The following is a 21,482-nucleotide window of genomic DNA, read 5'->3' on the forward strand; positions in this document are numbered from 1 at the left end:
ACAGCTATTTCCCACAATGCAACAAGGTTCACAGACAGGAAACTGCCAGGAGTACCACGGTCCTCAGAGTTTCTTGTGGGAGGGGTTTCACCACAATATCAGCCATACAGCACCCCCTGATGGTCTGTTTGTGAAAAGGAATAGACTTCTCATGTAAAAGGGGGTCTCCGCTACTGATTGGGATTAAGTTCAATTCTTGGTCGGAGTTTCTCTTTAAGTGGTTTAAGCGCTCCATAAACTCTCAAAAAAGCGCTGTAGTGGTTTCTTGGCCTCAACAACGTAACTGATCTTTCAGTTTCTGCTGGAAATTCTGGGGATTGACTGTGTTTTAATATGCGCACAGAAGCAATGCGACATATTTGCCATTAAAGCAAGACTGAAGCGAAAATAAACGTATGGTATATTGAATTGTCTGTGTAGTGTGGATAATAAATAGAGCATTGGTAGCAAAGAAAAAGGTCTCATATTTTTATTTTCAGTAATCTAGCTTTGTTTATTACCTTGCATCAGACTGTCACAGCTGCATTCAGAATCCTGTAAAATCCTGTATTTCAGAAACTCTGTACTTTAATAGTAGTATGAGTGAGGTCTGCACACTCCCGGGTTAGAAAGGAAGGTAGGATAGAAAGGTGCTGGCACTCCCAGGTTAGATAGGCCCAGAAAACTTTATCCACGTATCACTGACACAGCATAAAAGCGGCTGCCCCCTTTATGCTGTGTCTATGGGCTGCTGCACACCAAGAGGGGTTCTGAGCGTTTTTAGCGTTTGGCTAATGTTAGTGAATGGGATGGTGCACTCCAGAGCGGCTCGTTTTTCCCACAAACGCAAACTCAAGGGCTGCAGCATTTTGGAGATTTCTGAGTGGTTTCTGCCTCAATGCAAACATGCCAAGAATCGCTCTGAAAATCTGCTTCAAAAATCGCTAGTGTTTGTGGATCCGCTAGAGGGTTTTGGTGTGTACTGGCCCTAGGATTCGTGAATAAAGTTTTCTGGACTTTTCTCGCCTGGGAGTGTGCGGACTTCATTCATACTACAGTTTCCAGCACCTTGGCTTCCATCTCCTCCAATCAGGTAGAGCGGTGTTTTACTCTATTCCAAACTCTGTATTTTAACCTCGCTAGCGGTAAGGGCAGATATATCCGTCCATACAAAACCTGCTGTGAACCGTATAAACATGCATACGCATCAATACTCTCCCGCACTGTATACTAGGCCCTTGCTTGACATATTTTGGCAAGTTACAGGAAAAAGAAAGTTATAAACATTTATTTTATCACTTTTTGCACAGAAATCCTGGGGAAATTGAACGCCAGGTAGGCTGTCAAACAGAGCAGAAGTAAATGACCATTTCAGCTTTCCTGCACTTAGGGCTGGGACCAGCTGTAGCGTTTTTGGCAGAGTATTGAGATCGCTTTCAATCATTAGTGATTTCCTGAAACGCTTTTCAATGTAAGTGGATGAAGCAGATCCCACTGGAGCGATTGTGATTAGGGAAATCCCTACTGCAGGACATGCAGCATTTTGGCAGCGTTTCCACTCTTATGTATTGTATAGTAGCAGGGAAATCCGCTTCTAAAATCACTTACAAAGCGCTACCACAAATCGCTAGCGATCACAATAGCACTGCGCTTTGTAGTGGGTCGCAGTTCTAGCGCTGTGATCCCTGAAAAGATCTTGTTGACGCATGTGAGCAGCTTATGCAGGAACAGTAGCTCCGCCCACTCAGCTTTCCTTGGAAAAAGAAACGGGCTGGATCAGGTCTGTGCCACTGCGTAGGTGTAAGCAGTCTGCACATGCGCACCGACACAATCAGGCTCGGCTATTACCCAGCAGGACAGAGCAAGCGTGCATGCGCTTTTCGGGGTCCCAGCAGCGGAAGGGGTCTGTGAAGGACATCAGGGGGAGCCTCTTTAGGATCCATATGCTTCCCCCTCCGGAGGTGAGTATCCCATACAGGAGATTTTTGTCCTTACGGGTGTCCTTTAAGCCCTTCAGAAAACAGGACTGGGTTGGAGCAAGTTGAGCAGTCCATACACTCATTGATTTCTCCCGTCGATAAATGACCAGTTTGATTGCCCTGAATGAATCGGTGAGAAATCATGAAGCATTGGGCTTGCTCAACTGCCTGTTTAAGCAATTTCCATCCCAAATCATTCAATTGGATCAATTTTGTTCCTTTCGGGGACTGATAAGAAAGTGCTCTGACCTGTCCGCCCTTCTCACTTCCTGTCCCTGGACGCCGGTGTAGCGTAATGCAGGGGGCAGACACTAGGGGTGCTGTGACCTCTAGAGATCCCTCGTGTCTATCTGCTGCATTACTTCACACAGGCGCCTGTGTGAAGTAATGCAGCAGATAGACACAAGGGGTCTCTAGAGGTCACAGCACCCCTAGTGTCTGTCCCCTTCATTACACTGCACAGGCGTCCAGGGACAGGAAGTGAACGAAAGAGCAGTTGGCGGAGAGAAGCAGAGACCAGGACCATGCGGCGGACAGGTGAGGACCACGGGGGGGCTATGGGGACTTGGCAGGGACACAGATTTTCAAAGATTTCATGCTGAAATCGACTAAAAATCTGTGTGTGGAGGGCAATCGAGATAGATCCTCTCTCTGATCAGATCTGCTGGCCATATGGTCCCAGTGTATGGCCACATTTAGTCGGAGAGCTCATAGAAGCTCTTCCGCATAGATGACAACTGAAATTTCTTAACCCTTCCTGCCCTGGAAAAGAATATGAGATTCTTTTATTTGCTACTAATGTTCTATTTCTTAGCTGTACTACACATACAACTCATTATATCATACGTTTATTTTCGCTTCATATTTGCTTTAAAGTGTACCAGAGCTCAGGGAAGAAATTGATATACTTACCTAAAGAGACAGAAGCCTCAGGATCCTATTGAAGCTTCCCTCTCAATTCTGCTGCCCCCATCGCTGAGTGCGGCCCCCAGATGATTAGTGACAAGGCATTGGGGCTAATCAGCTCGGGGCCACAGTAGCCACATGAGCCCGCCCACACGCATGCGCAGTAAGCCGGAGCTGCTAGTGTACGAGCGGCTCTCTGCTAATGCACATGTGTGGATGTGCTCACGTGGCTACGCTTGTTACAGAGAAAGAGAGCACAGCCCTGATCTGGTGGGGGAACCGCACTCAGCAACGAGGAGGCATCAGAGCACTGAGGGGAACCGCGCTCAGCAACGAGGAGGCATCAGAGCACTGAGGGGAACCGCACTCAGCAACGAGGGGGCATCAGAGCATCCTAAGGATTCCCTCTCTTCAGGTAAGTATCTCATTTTTATCCTGAGCTTCGGCACAGGTACACTTTAAACAATACCAGTTGCCTGGCAGCCCTGCTGATCTCTTTGGCTGCAGTAGCGGCTGAATCACACACCTGAAACAAGCATGCAGCTAATCCAGTCTGACTTCAGTCAGAGCACTTGATCTGCTGCATGCTTGTTCAGGGGCTGTGGCTAAAGCAGAGGATCATAAGGGCAGCTACCTCTAAAAGAAAATAAATATGGCAGCCTCCATATCCCTCTCGCGTCAGATTCCCTTTAAGGTGGAGTTACTCAATTACATTTTGTTAGTTTATTTTTTTTTGTTTGTTTGTTTTTGACAGAGAATGATCAGAAACCAGAATATACCATATACTTATGATCGATTTTTCAGAAAATATGAAACATCAATCTAATAACATCAATCAACATCATATGAAACCATCAATCTAATAAAACTTCCAGGTCTTAAAAGTTTTCTTTCTGATTTTTCTAACACAGTTGATCAGATTTTTATTTAAAAAAAAAATAGTCAAGTTTTTTTTTTTTTTCCTCGATTGAATAAAGTTTCTCTTTGATTTCTTATACAATTGGTATTTTTTATTGAAGAAAAAAAAAACTGGAAAATCATTAGATTGTATTGTAATATGTATGGCCACTTGCTTCAGGTTAGATTCATACCCCATATAGAGGTGTGGCTTTGGCTCCCATAGAGCCGCCCACGATCCTTGCTCCGCCTCCTTTGAAATGAGCGCCTGGCTGTGTCTTCGGCCGTCCTGCAGACTGTGGAAGTACTCAGCTCCTCGCATGCTTCTAAAGACAGGTAGCTATGTACTGCTCATGTGCAAGTCCCCTCTCACAAGGGCACGTCTCTCTCACCCTTTGTGTCTTGGAATCTGTTACACATTTATTCAATTACAAGACCACTATCGTGAAAAAATGTAAAATTGAATATACATGTCAATACAAACAAATAAGAAGTACATATCTTCCTGAGTAAAATGTGCTATAAATGACTTTTCTCCTATGTTGCTGTCACTTACAGTAGGTAGTAGAAATCTGACAGAACTGACAGGTTTTGGGCTAGTCCATCTCTTCATGGGGGATTCTCAGCATGACCTTTATTCTTTATAAAGACAGTCCCCAAAAAGGATTTATACAGTGATGCTGGACAGCCTCCCTGCTCGATTTAAACTTTTTGAGCAGTTGGACTGTGAAACTACCATTCACTAAGTGCTTTTGAAAATAAAGAAAACCCTGAGAATCCCCTATGAGGAGATGAACTGCTCCACAACCTGTCTGTATTCTGCTACTTACTGTAAGTGACAGCAACATAGGAAAAAAGTCATTTATGTCTCATTTTACTCAGGAAGAAACATGCTTCTTATTTGTATATGTTTACATTTTACGATTTTCGCGATAGAGGTCTGTTAATTCCGTCACTGTAATTACCAATTCTGCACATTGTACCGATTCTGTATTTTGTACCACATCTGTATTCAGCAAACGACTCCTGATGAAGGATAGTTGTATCCGTAACATGTAGTGTTCTTGTCCACTCAATACAGCAACAATTTTGCAGCCAGTGGTGTTCTGTCTCTTTTTTGCTTTATGCGTTGTTGCCATTCATGACCTGCAGAAATGTACTGGACAGTGACAACCTGCAGCCGTGTGACAGATGGTAGGCGTCATGACAGGTCCTCTTATAGAGGGGTCACATGACCAGCAGGATGCTACTGTCCCATTTCTGGTACCCGGGCTGTCACTAGGGCAGACATGTTGCTATGCATGACCTGCAGAAATGTACCTTGTCCTGGACAGTGACACCCTGCAGCCGTGTGACAGATAGCAGTTGTCATGACAGGTCCTCTCATGAGAAGGGGTCATGTGAGGTAAATGGAGAGAATCTTCCTCAGCAGCAGCCCAGCCAAACCTGTAGCTGACACCATACAGAGTATCTGCCTGCCTGATCCCCCATAACGTCCCCTCAGCCTGTCCCCCTCCTCATTCAGTGCTGCCCCCTCTACCACCCCCCCCCCATCACTCCCAGCCCCCGCCCAGTTAATGCTGCTGGGGACTGCAGGAATCCTTCCCTCCTCTCAGGGGTTACTGCTGCTGGGGACTGCAGGAATCCTTCCCTCCTCTCAGGGGTTACTGCTGCTGGGGACTGCAGGATTCCTTCCCTCCTCTCAGGGGTTAATGCTGCTGGGGACTGCAGGAATCCTTCTCCTCTCTCAGGGGTTAATGCTGCTGGGGACTGCAGGATTCCTTCCCTCCTCTCAGGGGTTAATGCTGCTGGGGACTGCAGGAATCCTTCCCTCCTCTCAGGGGTTACTGCTGCTGGGGACTGCAGGAATCCTTCCCTCCTCTCAGGGGTTACTGCTGCTGTGGACTGCAGGATTCCTTCCCTCCTCTCAGGGGTTACTGCTGCTGGGGACTGCAGGATTCCTTCCCTCCCCTCAGGGGTTACTGCTGCTGGGGACTGCAGGATTCCTTCCCTCCCCTCAGGGGTTAATGCTGCTGGGGACTGCAGGAATCCTTCTCTCCTCTCAGGGGTTACTGTTGCTGGGGACTGCAGGATTCCTTCCCTCCTCTCAGGGGTTAATGCTGCTGGGGACTGCAGGAATCCTTCCCTCCTCTCAGGGGTTACTGCTGCTGGGGACTGCAGGAATCCTTCCCTCCTCTCAGGGGTTACTGCTGCTGGGGACTGCAGGATTCCTTCCCTCCTCTCAGGGGTTACTGCTGCTGGGGACTGCAGGATTCCTTCCCTCCCCTCAGGGGTTACTGCTGCTGGGGACTGCAGGATTCCTTCCCTCCTCTCAGGGGTTAATGCTGCTGGGGACTGCAGGAATCCTTCCCTCCTCTCAGGGGTTACTGCTGCTGGGGACTACAGGAATCATTCCCTCCCCTCAGGGGTTACTGCTGCTGGGGACTGCAGGATTCCTTCCCTCCTCTCAGGGGTTACTGCTGCTGGGGACTGCAGGATTCCTTCCCTCCCCTCAGGGGTTACTGCTGCTGGGGACTGCAGGATTCCTTCCCTCCTCTCAGGGGTTAATGCTGCTGGGGACTGCAGGAATCCTTCCCTCCTCTCAGGGGTTACTGCTGCTGGGGACTACAGGAATCCTTCCCTCCCCTCAGGGGTTACTGCTGCTGGGGACTGCAGGATTCCTTCCCTCCTCTCAGGGGTTACTGCTGCTGGGGACTGCAGGATTCCTTCCCTCCTCTCAGGGGTTAATGCTGCTGGGGACTGCAGGAATCCTTCCCTCCTCTCAGGGGTTACTGCTGCTGGGGACTGCAGGAATCCTTCCCTCCTCTCAGGGGTTACTGCTGCTGTGAGGTGGTGTAGCGAAATCTCGCACGGCGTTGGCGGAGGCTAGATAGCTCTCCCCGGCTCATCCTGCCAGTCCAGCGGCTGACTAATCTCATTTTTGGGGGGTCATTAGCCATCCCCCCCCTCCCCCGAGACCAGCGGCTGCCCTGAGCCTGCTGACATGATGCAGCTCTCCTCTCGCTGCACAGAATGACGCGCAGCGACACGTTGCTGGCATAATGCGAGGCGGTCATGTGACCATGTGGGATACTTGCAGCATGCAACACTCACTACAGCTGAAAATGGGCTTTTGATGCGGGGCTCTGGTTATTTCTGTTTTCTCATCTCCCGTCTTTTTCCCCCCTCTCCCTCACGTGTGCCTTTTCCCCTGGCTTGGACTAGCAGCAGACCCCACACACATATAACCTATATACCTATATATCTATATTATAGACACACACAGCTTGGCAAGGATGCCACCTGACTCCCTCTCTGCTCGGCTGGCGGGAGGAAGAGGACCCCCCCTGGATCTGTAGCTCGCAGAGTTGAAAGGCTTGCTATTTCCGTACACTTCTCGGTGGTAGTGTTGTCTGGCAGGCAGCTGACATGATCGCTGGTTCCCCCAGCCATTTGCGTACAGCGAGCACAAGCATGTCGAACGCCTGCCTCTCTCCGCTCCTTCGCTCCCATCTCTCGCAGTCTGCCATGTAGTTGCTGAGCGTAATTGAGGGGGGTTTGCTTTTTTTTTTTTTTTTTTTTTAATTTGTTTATTTTATTTTTGTTATGTTTTGGTTGTTTTGTTTTTTGGGATTTTTTGTTTTTTCTTGGTGGCATCCCCTGATTTGCTTTTTGTGACGTTTTTGGCACCTGCAATGCCCTGTGATTAACGATGATGAACATGCATTCTCGAAGATCTTCTTCTGCAGCCGTGCGGACGCGAGGATGCAATAATAACGGTCGTTTTCCTCGCAATTCTCCCTACAGTGACTGCATTATCGAGGAGAAGACCGTGGTGCTGCAGAAAAAGGATAATGAAGGCTTCGGATTTGTGCTTCGAGGGGCGAAAGGTAAGAAGCCGTGCATGCCGGGGGGGGGGGGGGGGGCAGGTGGTCGGGGGGCATGTTGTGTCGGGGCTGCTGGTCGGGGGTTTCATATCTTTCATTCTTATTTATTTTGCACTGTGAAAATGACCAAGAAAAAGAGATTTATTTCTGATGCTCTCGGTTGCTAGACAACAGAGCATTCCCTTCGCTCCGCCACTCCTTCCAATTGTATCTCTGATCCCTGCCGAGTTCTGCATTCCAACCCCCCCCCCCCCCCCTTCCCCAGCAGCAGGTGATTAACGCAGAATAAGCATGCAGAAAGTTTTCAGGCATCAAAGAGGGGGTGTCACGCTGCGGTGATCTTACTGGCTGCTTATCTCACAGTGAAGGGTTAATCTGCCTCCCGTAGACACTGACATACACAGATCGCATGCCCTGGTGCAACCCACATACTGGCACAGAGAGGAGGGGGGCTAATGATAGGCAAGGCTTGGAACCGGCAAGTGGCCCGGGGGACCGCGAGGCCTATTCTGCCCGGATAGCCGGGGAACTGGCTGTGGCGGCTGAAATACTGCAGAGCGTCACACGGGAAAATATTACATTTAAAAGGTGCCAAGGGGAGATGGGAGGAGCTTGTTGCCTCTAGCAACTGTGTGCCAGTTGTATCTAAAGAAAAGATGATTTCAGTTGGACACCTGTTTGTGTTCTGGAAGACCTCTCGTTGGTATCACAAGAAAGGACTTCAGGTGTGGAAGAAATACCCAGACATGTATAGTGTGTATTGGGATATTCAACCCACACCGTGCAGCAAAGAGCCAAATGGCACTCTTTATGCGGATGTTTATTGTTAAAGGACAGTTGTAGTGAGAGGTATATGGAGGCTGCCAGGGCCGGATTTACTATAAGGCAGTGTAGGCACATGCCTACAGGCGCCCGATAATGGAAAGGTGGCTCCTCCCCTCCTCCAGCACCTCCCTCCCTCCTTCCCTAGGCAGAGTCCTGATGAGAGAGTAAATGAGGTTACTCACCCTGCTCTCTGCATTCCACTGACAAGATTTCCCTTCAGTCAAGGTCAGGGGCACCTGTAGCTACTTAATACTGAGGGTACCTCTGGCTTCCTAATACTTGGGGGCAACTCTGGCTACTTAATACTGAGGGTACCTGTGGCTACCTAATACTAAGGGTCACCTGCAGCTACCTATAACAGGCAAGGGAAGTAAGGGAGAAGGGACAGCCAGCACACTTTTGTTGCGGTTCATCAGGGGGTTTGTAGATTAATGGTGGGCGGAGTCTAGGGTGCCAGGACATCTGTGCCTATAGGCTCCTGTGATGTAAATCTGGACCTGGAGGCTGTCATATGTATTTATTTTTAAACAATACCAGTTGCTCTGCTGCTGCTGCTGCCGCTGATCTAATTGGCTGCAGTAGTGTCTGAATCACACCAGCAACAAGCATGCAGCTAATCTTATCAGATCTGGCAACAATGTCAGAAACACCTGATCTGCTGCATGCTTGTTCAGGGGCTGTGGCTAAAAGTATTAGAGGCAGAGGATCAGCAGGACAGCCAGGCAACTGGTATTGCTTGAAAGGAAATACATATGGCAGCCTCCACATAACTCCTCTTGCTACAGTTGTTCATTAAGTTGCCTGGCTGAAGTTGTGTATTTTCTTGGAAATGCCTGGGTACAGATGGTAAAACAACATTGTGTGTTGATGATAAGTGGTGCTGAAGGCCCTCACTCCTCTGTAGGGATGGTGGTTGATCCAGTCTGAAGCCATGTGCAGAGAGGTTTTCTAAACATGCCTAGCGGTTTTGGGAGTGTTTTTGTGAAGCAGATTACAAATATTGTTACAGTGAAGCTGTTACTGAACAGCTTCTGTAACAAAAACACCTGGAAAACCGCTCTGATGTAGCGTTTTCCACAGCGGTTTTCCACTTTCCTATACTTTACATTGAGGCAGAAACGCCTCAGAAATCTCAAAAAATGCTGCAGCCCCCGAGTTTGCGTTTGTGGAAAAAATGAGCCGCTCTGGTGTGCACCATCCCATTCACTTTCATTAGCCAAGCGGTTTTCCCCCTGCAAGTGTTTTAAAAAATGCTCCAGAACCGCTCCGGTGTGCACCAGCCCAGAGTCAGTTTATATCTTTCTTCCCTCCTTGGGTACTAGTTATCTAAAATAAGCACCTTGCTGTCACCCTTAAAGAGGGCTGGAGGTTTTTGACACCATTTATCATCAACCTATAAATGGATCTGGAGGTGTGGCTAGCTCTCAGGGTCAATAAAGGGATGATTTGCATATGCAGCAGTGACGCATTGTGGGAGATCCCATATGCTCACTCCAGCCTGAATAATCATACCTTCTGTTTTAAGAAGGCAAATTTCTGCTTATGATGCTGATTTATTGTTGTTATCCAGGCATGTTCCAGGGAAGACACATGCTTGGCTGAGGTTCTGTATTTTCTTGGAAATCCCTAGATACAGATGATACAACAACATTGTGTGTTGATGATAAGTGATGCTGAAGGGCTGCAGGTGCTCCCAGCCCCGGGTGCAGGTGTGGCTGGGGGATGCCACTGTGGTGCTCACAGCCCCGGGTGCAGGTGTGGCTAGTGATGCTGAAGGGCCGCAGGTGCTCACAGCACCGGATGTAGCCATGGCTAGGGGTGCCGCTGTGGTGCTCAGTCACTGTGTTCTTCCACCTGGGACCTTTTCTCACAGTTCGGGCAAAATTCAGGAAAATAGCAGCAGGCGATGCAGGGGACTGTACTACTTCTTGCACTAGATGTAGCACCCCTCCCCTTCCTGTCCCGTGGGCAATGTGTCTCCTCCTCAGAGCAGCAGGGTGAGTAGAGAGAATGATTGCTGTGCTGCAGCTGGGACATTAGCAGGGAGAGGTGGCAGGATGTGTTTAGTGCTCCTGTGGGCAATGTATCTCCTCACTCTCTACACACAGCCTGCAGTGAGTGAATGTGCAGAGCAGCAGGGTGAGTAGACAGAATGATTGCTGTGCTGCAGCTGGGACATTAGCAGGGAGAGGTGGCAGGATGTGTTTAGTGCTCCTGTGGGCAATGTGTCTCCTCGCTCGCTACACACATCCTGCAGTGAGTGACTGTGCAGAGCAGCAGGGTGAGTAGAGAGAATGATTGCTGTGCTGCAGCTGGGACATTAGCAGGGAGAGGTGGCAGGATGTGTTTAGTGTTCCTGTGGGCAATGTGTCTCCTCCCTCTCTACACTCAGCCTGCAGTGAGTGGATGTGCAGAGCAGCAGGGTAAGTAGAGACAATGATTGCTGTGCTGCAGCTGGGACATTAGCAGGGAGAGGTGGCAGGAGGTGTTTAGTGCTCCTGTGGGCAATGTGTCTCCTCGCTCTCTACACACAGCCTGCAGTGAGTGACTGTGCAGAGCAGCAGGGTGAGTAGAGAGAATGATTGCTGTGCTGCAGCTGGGACATAAGCAGGGAGAGGTAGCAGGATGTGTTTAGTGCTCCTGTGGGCAATGTGTCTCCTCCCTCTCTACACACAGCCTGCAGTGAGTGACTGTGCAGAGCAGCAGGGTGAGTAGAGAGAATGATTGTTGTGCTGCAGCTGGGACATTAGCAGGGAGAGGTGGCAGGATGTGTTTAGTGTTCCTGTGGGCAATGTGTCTCCTCCCTCTCTACACACAGCCTGCAGTGAGTGACTGTGCAGAGCAGCAGGGTGAGTAGAGAGAATGATTGCTGTGCTGCAGCTGGGACATTAGCAGGGAGAGGTGGCAGGATGTGGTTAGTGTTCCTGTGGGCAATGTGTCTCCTCGCTCTCTACACACATCCTGCAGTGAGTGAATGTGCAGAGCAGCAGGGTGAGTAGAGAGAATGATTGTTGTGCTGCAGCTGGGACATTAGCAGGGAGAGGTGGCAGGATGTGTTTAGTGTTCCTGTGGGCAATGTGTCTCCTCCCTCTCTACACTCAGCCTGCAGTGAGTGAATGTGCAGAGCAGCAGGGTGAGTAGAGAGAATGATTGCTGTGCTGCAGCTGAGACATTAGCAGGGAGAGGTGGCAGGAGGTGTTTAGTGCTCCTGTGGTCAATGTGTCTCCTCGCTCTCTACACACAGCCTGCAGTGAGTGACTGTGCAGAGCAGCAGGGTGAGTAGAGAGAATGATTGCTGTGCTGCAGCTGGGACATTAGCAGGGAGAGGTGGCAGGATGTGTTTAGTGTTCCTGTGGGCAATGTGTCTCCTCCCTCTCTACACTCAGCCTGCAGTGAGTGGATGTGCAGAGCAGCAGGGTAAGTAGAGACAATGATTGCTGTGCTGCAGCTGGGACATTAGCAGGGAGAGGTGGCAGGAGGTGTTTAGTGCTCCTGTGGGCAATGTGTCTCCTCGCTCTCTACACACAGCCTGCAGTGAGTGACTGTGCAGAGCAGCAGGGTGAGTAGAGAGAATGATTGCTGTGCTGCAGCTGGGACATTAGCAGGGAGAGGTGGCAGGATGTGTTTAGTGCTCCTGTGGGCAATGTGTCTCCTCACTCTCTCTACACACAGCCTGCAGTGAGTGAATGTGCAGAGCAGCAGGGTGAGTAGAGAGAATTATTGCTGTGCTGCAGCTGGGACATTAGCAGGGAGAGGTGGCAGGATGTGGTTAGTGCTCCTGTGGGCAATGTGTCTCCTCACTCTCTACACACAGCCTGCGGTGAGTGAATGTGCCGAGCAGCAGGGTGAGTAGAGAGAATGATTGCTGTGCTGCAGCTGGAACATTAGCAGGGAGAGGTGGCAGGATGTGCTTAGTGCTCCTGTGGGCAATGTGTCTCCTCCCTCTCTACACTCAGCCTGCAGTGAGTGACTGTGCAGAGCAGCAGGGTGAGTAGAGAGAATGATTGCTGTGCTGCAGCTGGGACATTAGCAGGGAGAGGTGGCAGGATGTGGTTAGTGCTCCTGTGGGCAATGTGTCTCCTCCCTCTCTACACACAGCCTGCAGTGAGTGACTGTGCAGAGCAGCAGGGTGAGTAGAGAGAATGATTGCTGTGCTGCAGCTGGGACATTAGCAGGGAGAGGTGGCAGGATGTGTTTAGTGCTCCTGTGGGCAATGTGTCTCCTCCCTCTCTACACTCAGCCTGCAGTGAGTGACTGTGCAGAGCAGCAGGGTGAGTAGAGAGAATTATTGCTGTGCTGCAGCTGGGACATTAGCAGGGAGAGGTGGCAGGATGTGTTTAGTGCTCCTGTGGGCAATGTATCTCCTCACTCTCTACACACAGCCTGCAGTGAGTGAATGTGCAGAGCAGCAGGGTGAGTAGACAGAATGATTGCTGTGCTGCAGCTGGGACATTAGCAGGGAGAGGTGACAGGATGTGGTTAGTGCTCCTGTGGGCAATGTGTCTCCTCACTCTCTACACTCAGCCTGCAGTGAGTGAATGTGCGGAGCAGCAGGGTGAGTAGAGAAAATGATTGCTGTGCTGCAGCTGGGACATTAGCAGGGAGAGGTGGCAGGATGTGATTAGTGGTTTAGAAGTTGCCTGTCATTATATGCACTGGCTGCTGTAATACCAGAGTGCCCTGGACTATTGATGATTTATACAATACAATACAATAACATTTCTATAGCGCTTTTCTCCCATAGGACTCAAAGCGCTTAGGCTCTCTCAGATTCAGTAATTAGTAGGATGAAGTATTCACACAACAAAAGTTATATTTCTGCAAATGCCAGACTGAACAGGTGGGTTTTCAGTCTGGATTTAAACACGTCCAGGGATGGGGCTGTCCTGATCTGTTGAGGTAAGGAGTTCCAAAACGTAGGGGCAGCATGACAGAAGGCTCTGGGACCAAAAGTTTCTAAGTGGACTCTGGGTATGACTAGATTATTAGAACCTGTGGATCTGAGAATGCGGGGATTGCTACGCAGCTGTAACATATCTTTCATGTATCCAGGGCCTAGATTATTCAGGGATTTAAATGTCAGTAGGCCGATCTTGAATAGGACCCTCCATTCTATAGGTAGCCAGTGAAGGGAATGCAGGACTGGCGTTATGTGGCAGTGACGGGGTTGGTTGGTTGGTTAGCAGTCTGGCAGCAGTATTCTGTATCAGCTGTAGGCGGTACAAGGCCTTTTTTGGAAGGCCAGTGTAGAGAGCATTGCAGTAGTCCAGTCGGGATGTGATGAAGGCGTGGACTAAGGTTGGCAGATCTTTTGGGGGTATGAGGTGCTTGATTTTTGCAATGTTCTTCAGGTGAAAATAGGATGATTTCACCACAGCAGAGATTTGAGTTCTGAAGTTTAAATCCCCATCAATTAGAACTCCCAGGCTACGCACATGATCAGAGCTGCGTAGATCCGTGCCTCCTATTCCCAGTGGTGAAGACTGCAAGTTAAGTTGTTTTGTTATCATGCTCTGCCCTCCAATCAGAAGGACTTCAGTTTTGCCTGCATTTAGTTTCAGCCAGTTGTCATTCATCCATTGCTGTAGTTCACGTAAGCAGGCGTTTATAGTTAGAGTTGGGTCTGTCACACCAGGCTTGAAGGAAAGATATAGTTGGGTGTCGTCTGCATAGCAGTGGTATGTCAGGCCATGTTTTTGGATTAGTTTTCCCAACGGTAGCATGTAAATTGTGAAAAGCAGGGGAGAGAGGATTTAGCCCTTGGGCACCCCATACTTAAGTGTTACAGGGGTGGACAGGAAGGGCCCCATAGACACTTTGTGGGTTCTGCCACTCAAGAAGGATTGGAACCACTGAAATACTATGCCATCAATGCCGCAGTATTCCTGTAGCCTGTTTATCAAGATGTCATGGTCAACTGTGTCAAAGGCTGCAGAAAGGTCTAGCAGTATGAGGATCGAGCACTCTCCTCTGTCTCTTGCCATGGGCAGGTGGTTGCATATTTGGATGAGGGCAGTTTCAGTGCTGTGGTGTTTCCTGAAGCCAGACTGGAATGGGTCATAACTGTTATTTTGTAGGATTCTGGCTTCTAGCTGGAGGTATACAGCTTTTTCAATTAGCTTTCCCAGAAAGGGGAGGTTAGAGACAGGTCTGTAGCTGGTCATTGCATCTGGGTCCAGGGAGGGTTTTTTGAGGAGAGGCCTGATGATTGCTTCCTTCAGTAATGCAGGAAATATCCCTGATTGTAAGGAACAGTTAACAATTTTGAGGAATACCGGTACGAACAGGTCGGGGCAGTTCAACATGAACTGTGTTGGGCCAGGATCCAGGTCACAGGTAGTTAGGCGGACGTGAAGGAGGATGCTTGATGTGACTTCTTCATCAATTTCTTTGAAGTTTGACCAAGGTGTTACGTTGTCTCTGCTAATGGTCTTCGGCGCTATATTAGGCTCAGATGCTGTAAGTTGGATGGCGGACCTTATAGCGGAGACTTTGTCTGTGAAATGGGCAAATTGGTCACAGAGGTCCTTTGAAGACTCGATGTTAAGTTTTTGACATCATGGGTTGCAGAGTTTTTCCACTGTGCGGAACAGTTGGGCTGGTTTGTTAACTGCATTTGCAATCTCTTGTGATAGAAAGGATGATTTTTTTCCCGTGATTACCTTTTGGTAGCTCTTCAAGTGGAAGTTTAAGGCATGTTTGTCTTCTGGGGACTGAGATTTGCGCCACAGTCTCTCAAGTTTTCGGCCTTGTCTTTTCAGCTCTTTTATAGCGTTATCAAACCACTGTGCATGATGGTGTGGAGTAAGATATTTGGTGCGCAGAGGAGCAATGGTCTCAAAGGTGGAGGACACACATTTGTTGTATTTAAACACCAGAGTATCAGGGTCCAAGCTGGAGTCAGTCAATTCATCAAAGCTAAGGTTATCTCGGATATGTTGAGGTGTTAGCCCTTTTAAGCGGCGATATTTTATTTGATTCTTGACCTGGTGTTTGACGGCTGGTATTGAGAGGGAGAAGTGGATAGTGTGATGGTCTGACCAGGCAACAGGATTAATTTCCACATTGGCTATTGACAGCCCAGTATGGAATATAAGGTCCAGAGTGTGACCTTTCCTGTGAGTAGCAGAGCTAATTGATTGGAGGAAGCCCAGTTCATGTAAGGCACGAGGTAGCTCTTTTCCAAATTGTGAGGAGGAGTCGTCCACCCATGTATTGAAATCTCCAAGAACAATCCATCTGGGGTGTTCCAGTGTTAGGTTGCATAGGAGGTCTACAAGTTCCTCAAGGAAGTCTGAGTATTTTTCTGGTGGGCGGTAGATCAGCAATATGTTAATGTTTTCCTCAGCTGAAAGTTGCACCCCCAAGCATTCAAACGAGTTGGTAGGACCTACAGTAAGTAGTCTGATTTTCAAAGCTGATCTAAAGCAAAGTGCAACCCCTCCTCCCCTGCGTTCTTTCCTGTTGCAGTATATCACGGAATAGTTTGTTGGCACAGCTGCCTCCAGGGTGGGGCCAACAGGTTCAGAAAGCCAGGTTTCAGTCAGGCAGGCCAGATCAGAAGACTCTATTAGATCATGTATGATTGCTGTTTTGTTGTTTATTGATCTGACGTTGCAGAGGACAGCCTTGATGGGGCTACCCTGGGAGCTAGGGTCTGAGATTGAGGACTCCAGGAGGGAACAGTCTCCAGATGTGTGGCTGTCATCTCTGCTGGATTGTGCTGGAGCTATTACGGTTGTTGGCTGGGTGTACTCTGTAGATTTTGTCACAGACATATTTTGGTTCTGCAGTGAATAACGTCTTTTCTTGGTTGGTATACAGCTAGAAGTGTCTGTGCTGAATATTGATGTTTACACATTAGGATGGACAAGAGACAGCTCAGGGCTCCTGCTAAGAAAGGCCCTATTTAAAGTCAAGGTGTGAACTTTCACAGCTGTGGCTGGTATCCTGCAGAGATCAAAGGGCCTGTATAGACTGAATTGTCCTTACACAGAGATGTATGGATGGACAGCATGGATTTGAAAACACAGTCCTTTGTTTAGGAGTTTGAAGATATAATATATAATATATGTAGAAAAATATAGTCTATTAAGCATAGATGTTGTAGATAATCGATTAAAGTTACTCACAGGATGGGAGACGGCGGCACAAAGAGGCAGAAAGTCTTTAAGGTGTCAGGTCAATTCCAAGGAAGGTGTGCAGTGTCCAGCAGTGTGTGATACCAAGGAAGATCCAATCCAGCTTAAGGCTTCTTGCACACCAAGACGTTGCATTAGGTGGCACGTTAGGGTCGCATAACGTGCACCTAACACAACGTATGGTGCTGCAAGAGCCGACGGTAGAGTGAGCCGCGTTAGGCGGCTCGAGTCCTATAATGTCTCCCAGAGTGGCGCTGATTGGCCAGCGGGACCACGTGATGCGGAGCGAGACACTCCGCATCATGTGGTCCCGCCGGCCAATCAGCGCCCGCCAGTGCAGTGAATATTAAGTAGCCATGTGCGCGGCTACTGTAGCTGGCTCTCCCCGCCTCCTCTCCGCCCCCCACTGCGCATGTGCAAACAGTCTAACGCGGCTATAGCCGCTCCAACGCCGTAGCATGCTGCACTTTGCACAGAACGTGCAGCGTTACATGTAACACAACGTGGGCTGTGTGAACAGCCCACTTGTGTTACATTGCTGTGCGTCGGGGGAGCGTTACAGGCGCACTAACATGCGCCTGTAACGTCTTGGTGTGTAAGCAGCCTACATCTTTGCCATCCCAAGTAATCCAGGTGTTCTGAAAGGTTATAGGTGTTGCTGGAAAAGTGATACATTAGAATCCACTGAAATTTCGGTCCAGTCTTTCCATTAAGAGGTTTAAAGTAGCAGAAATGAGATGTAATGTCTGGAGCAGCCTTAGAGAGCAGCAGCACCAGTCTGGGCGCGCTCTCTCCTCTTATCCTGATCAGAGTAATTAATCAATAATGCAGGGGGGTCATCTGTAAATAATCAGCACTGGGTGTCAAATTCCTTAGGTAGGCCACTAGCTCCACATGTGACTCCAGCGTTTGGATGGAACAGTGTCTGCCTTAAGCTGGCCACTAATGGTCCAATTTCTATCGAAAAATCGTTTGAGCGATCAGAAATTCTGATCGGATTGGTTGTAAATAATCTCAGTTGATGGGCACAATCGATAATAAACGATTATAAAAACAATCGTCCGATTGAATTTTCGTCGAACCAAAATTTGGATTTTCTTGTTGGTCGTGATAGATAGGAAGTAATGATTGGATAGTTGATGGTGTAGTGAAAGATTTTTCATCCGATCAGAATTTCTGATCGCTCGAACAATTTTTCGCTAGAAATTGGACCGTTAGTGGCCACCTTAAAGGAGTCATCAGGCAAACTATAGTAAAATGAGTGGTACTTACCAGGGATATGTATCAAACGCAGATAGTACAGAGGCGCCAAAAAGAGTAAAAACACTATTACTTAAAAACAGTAAAAAGAGGGAAGGTAAGGTGGACTTACCTCCCTCTAGCAGTGGACAACAAGACTCTGAGGTAGAGTAGAATGCATTTATTAAACAGTGTAACTCCTAAAGATGCAATGCGTTTCGCAGGCCACAGCACCGCTTCCTCAGGCTATACAGGAGTTCAAAAAAGCTGTATCCAATCCAAGTATTGAATGAGCGCCTCTGTCCCTGTTCCTCCAAGCTCCCAGCATGCCCCTCGCCGCAGCTCTGCCCGCAGCCGTTCGCCGCAGGTCCGTCCCGGTCCCCGGCGATGATGTCAGAGCGACCTCCAAGTCGCTCTGTACTGCGCCTGCGTGAGCGGCGCTGTCAATCACTACCATGTGGGCCGGAGCGGACTGCGCAGGCGCAGAACTACTACCACCTCCGCAGTCCGCTCCGGCCCACGTGGCAATGATTGACAGCGCCGCTCGTGAAGGAGCAGTACAGAGCGTGACGTCATCGCCGGGGACCGGGACGGACCTGCGGCGAACGCCTGCGGGGAGAGCTGCGGCAAGGGACATCCTGGGAGCTTGGAGCTGGAGGAAGCACCCTGGTAAGTACCACTCATTTTACTATAGTTTGCCTGATGACTCCTTTAACCCGTATTCCAATCCACTAATGCTTCTTCTTTTTCAGGATATTGTTATTAAACTTTATTTATAAAGCGGCAACATATTACGCAGATGGGGGGACATTGCGGCATTAAGCAATATTACATAGAAGGGGTAATATTGTGCAATCAGGATTGGATCATTAGTGGGCAGCTTTATGGAATTCTTAGGGTGCACATATATTATTTTATATTTTGCGCCAATCGACCTTCCGATTCTATAATCTTATCAAATCAATCTGTGCTGTAACATGGCGCCCGATTGATCTTTCGATTACAGACGCCTTTATATACAACTGATAGATCCAATGCCTGTTGTTAGAATGACAAAGATCACCTGAATAGCCTAAGCTTAGTACACACGGTACAATTTTCCCTCGGGATGGCCACTAATCTGATAAACTGCATCATGTGTAGGCATCCAAATTGTTCTCGATCAATAATGCGGTCGATTTTCCATTGATAACTACCCAAAATCGATCAGATTCTGATCAGACCAGTTGGAAATTATCTGATTGATCTATCGATCTGATGGAATATTGGGGGCGGGGCAATAAATGCCGTGGCCAGAACCTGCCCTGATCTCAGTGGCCCTGTCTAGTCGTCCACCTATAGTCTGAAAAGAATAAAAAAAAAAGAAGATATTGTTGGAGAGAGATGCTGAATGGCATGCTGATAATTCTGGCTTGCATGCGGATATAATGCAACTTGTATGCCGCTTGGAATTGGGACAATTATTTACCTGGCCCACATCCCGGCTGTGGTCTATTTGTATTGAATTTGCATGCGGGCCTAAAGTATCAATGTCTCGTTGACCATCTTTGGATTTCACATTGTTGTGTGCAAAGTGTTGCAGTTCCATGACTGCGATTTTTACTCACCCTTCAGAAAACCTCACTAAAGTCTGTTATGACCCAGATAATGATTGCAAACTTTTACCACCTAAGAGCTAGCAGTCTATCTGTACAGAGCTCAACCCCGAGCTGCTGCCAAAGTATCAAGTCCCAAACCCTGCAGGCGATAGTAATTGTGCATGTGTGTGCACCTTTATAACCAGTGTAGTTGTTATTCATGTCTGCCACGTCCTGTCTGCAGCACCAGTCTCATACCTGCCAACCACCCCAGTGTGTCTGAGACTGTCCCGGCCTGGGAGGTATGGTCCCGAGTCCCGTGCTGCCACGTCCTGTCTGCAGCACCAGTCTCATACCTGCCAACCACCCCAGTGTGTCTGAGACTGTCCCGGCCTGGGAGGTATGGTCCCGAGTCCCGTGCTGCCACGTCCTGTCTGCAGCACCAGTCTCATACCTGCCAACCACCCCAGTGTGTCTGAGACTGTCCCGGCCTGGGAGGTATGGTCCCGAGTCCCGTGCTGCCACGTCCTGTCTGCAGCACCAGTCTCATACCTGCCAACCACCCCAGTGTGTCTGAGACTGTCCCGGCCTGGGAGGTATGGTCCCGAGTCCCGTGCTGCCACGTCCTGTCTGCAGCACCAGTCTCATACCTGCCAACCACCCCGGTGTGTGTGAGACTGTCCCAGGCTGGGAGGTATGGTCCCGAGTCCTGTGCTGCCACGTCCTGTCTCCAGCAGCAGAGTCACACCTCCCAACCACCCCGATGTGTGTGAGACTGTCCCGGGCTGGGAGGTATGGTCCCGAGTCCTGTGCTGCCACGTCCTGTCTCCAGCAGCAGAGTCATACCTCCCAACCCCCCCGATGTGTGTGAGACTGTCCCGGGCCAGGAGGTATGGTCCCGAGTCCCGTGCTGCCACCTCCTGTCTCCAGCAGCAGAGTCATACCTCCCAACCGCCCCGATGTGTGTGAGACTGTCCCGGGCTGGGAGGTATGGTCCCGAGTCCTGTGCTGTCACGTCCTGTCTCCAGTACCAGAGTCATACCTCCCAACCATCCCGATGTGTGTGAGACTGTCCCGGGCTAGGAGGTATGGTCCCGAGTCCTGTGCTGCCACATCCTGTCTCCAGCAGCAGAGTCATACCTCCCAACCACCCCGATGTGTGTGAGACTGTCCTGGGCTGGGAGGTATGGTCCCGAGTCCCGTGCTGCCACGTCCTGTCTCCAGCAGCAGAGTCATACCTCCCAACCACCCCGATGTGTGTGAGACTGTCCCGGGCTAGGAGGTATTGTCCCGTGCTGCCACGTCCTGTCTCCAGCAGCAGAGTCATACCTCCCAACCACCCCGATGTGTGTGAGACTGTCCCGGGCTAGGAGGTATGGCCCCGAGTCCCATGCTTCCACCTCCTGTCTCTAGCAGCAGAGTCACACCTCCCAGCCACCCCGATGTGTGTGAGACTGTCCCGGGCTGGGAGGTATAGTCCCGTGCTGCCACGTCCTGTCTCCAGCAGCAGAGTCACACCTCCCAACCACCCCGATGTGTGTGAGAGTGTCCCGGGCTGGGAGGTATGGTCCCGAGTCCTGTGCTGCCACGTCCTGTCTCCAGCAGCAGAGTCATACCTTCCAACCACACCGATGTGTGTGAGACTGTCCCGGGCTGGAAGGTATGGTCCCGAGTCCCGTGCTGCCACGTCCTGTCTCCAGCAGCAGAGTCATACCTCCCAACCACCCCAATGTGTGTGAGACTGTCCTGGGCTGGGAGGTATGGGCCCCAGTCCCGTACTGCCACGTTCTGTCTCCAGCAGCAGAGTCATACCTCCCAACCACGCCGATGTGTGTGAGACTGTCCCGGGCTGGGAGGTATGGTCCCGAGTACCGTGCTGCGACGTTCTGTCTCCAGCAGCAGAGTCATACCTCCCAACCACCCCGATGTGTGTGAGACTGTCCCGGGCTGGGAGGTAGGGTCCCAAGTCCTGTGCTGACACGTCCTGTCTCCAGCAGCAGAGTCATACCTCCCAACCACCCCGATGTGTGTGAGACTGTCCTGGGCTGGGAG

The 21,482-nt window shown here is 49.7% G+C and overlaps 1 protein-coding gene across 13 annotated transcripts in view; it reads left to right on the top strand.

Moving 5' to 3' along the window:
• SHANK2 (SH3 and multiple ankyrin repeat domains 2) overlaps positions 1-21,482 on the top strand; it is a 992,023-nt gene that overhangs the window by 661,511 nt on the left and 309,030 nt on the right. For all 13 annotated transcript variants that reach the window (XM_068260601.1, XM_068260604.1, XM_068260605.1 and 10 more), the window contains one exon: positions 7,569-7,651. In XM_068260601.1, coding sequence (XP_068116702.1) covers positions 7,569-7,651 — 83 coding nt within the window. The remainder of the gene's footprint in view (positions 1-7,568; positions 7,652-21,482) is intronic.

This window comes from Hyperolius riggenbachi, chromosome 11 (assembly GCF_040937935.1).
Source record: "Hyperolius riggenbachi isolate aHypRig1 chromosome 11, aHypRig1.pri, whole genome shotgun sequence".
Classification (NCBI taxonomy): Eukaryota; Metazoa; Chordata; class Amphibia; order Anura; family Hyperoliidae; genus Hyperolius; species Hyperolius riggenbachi.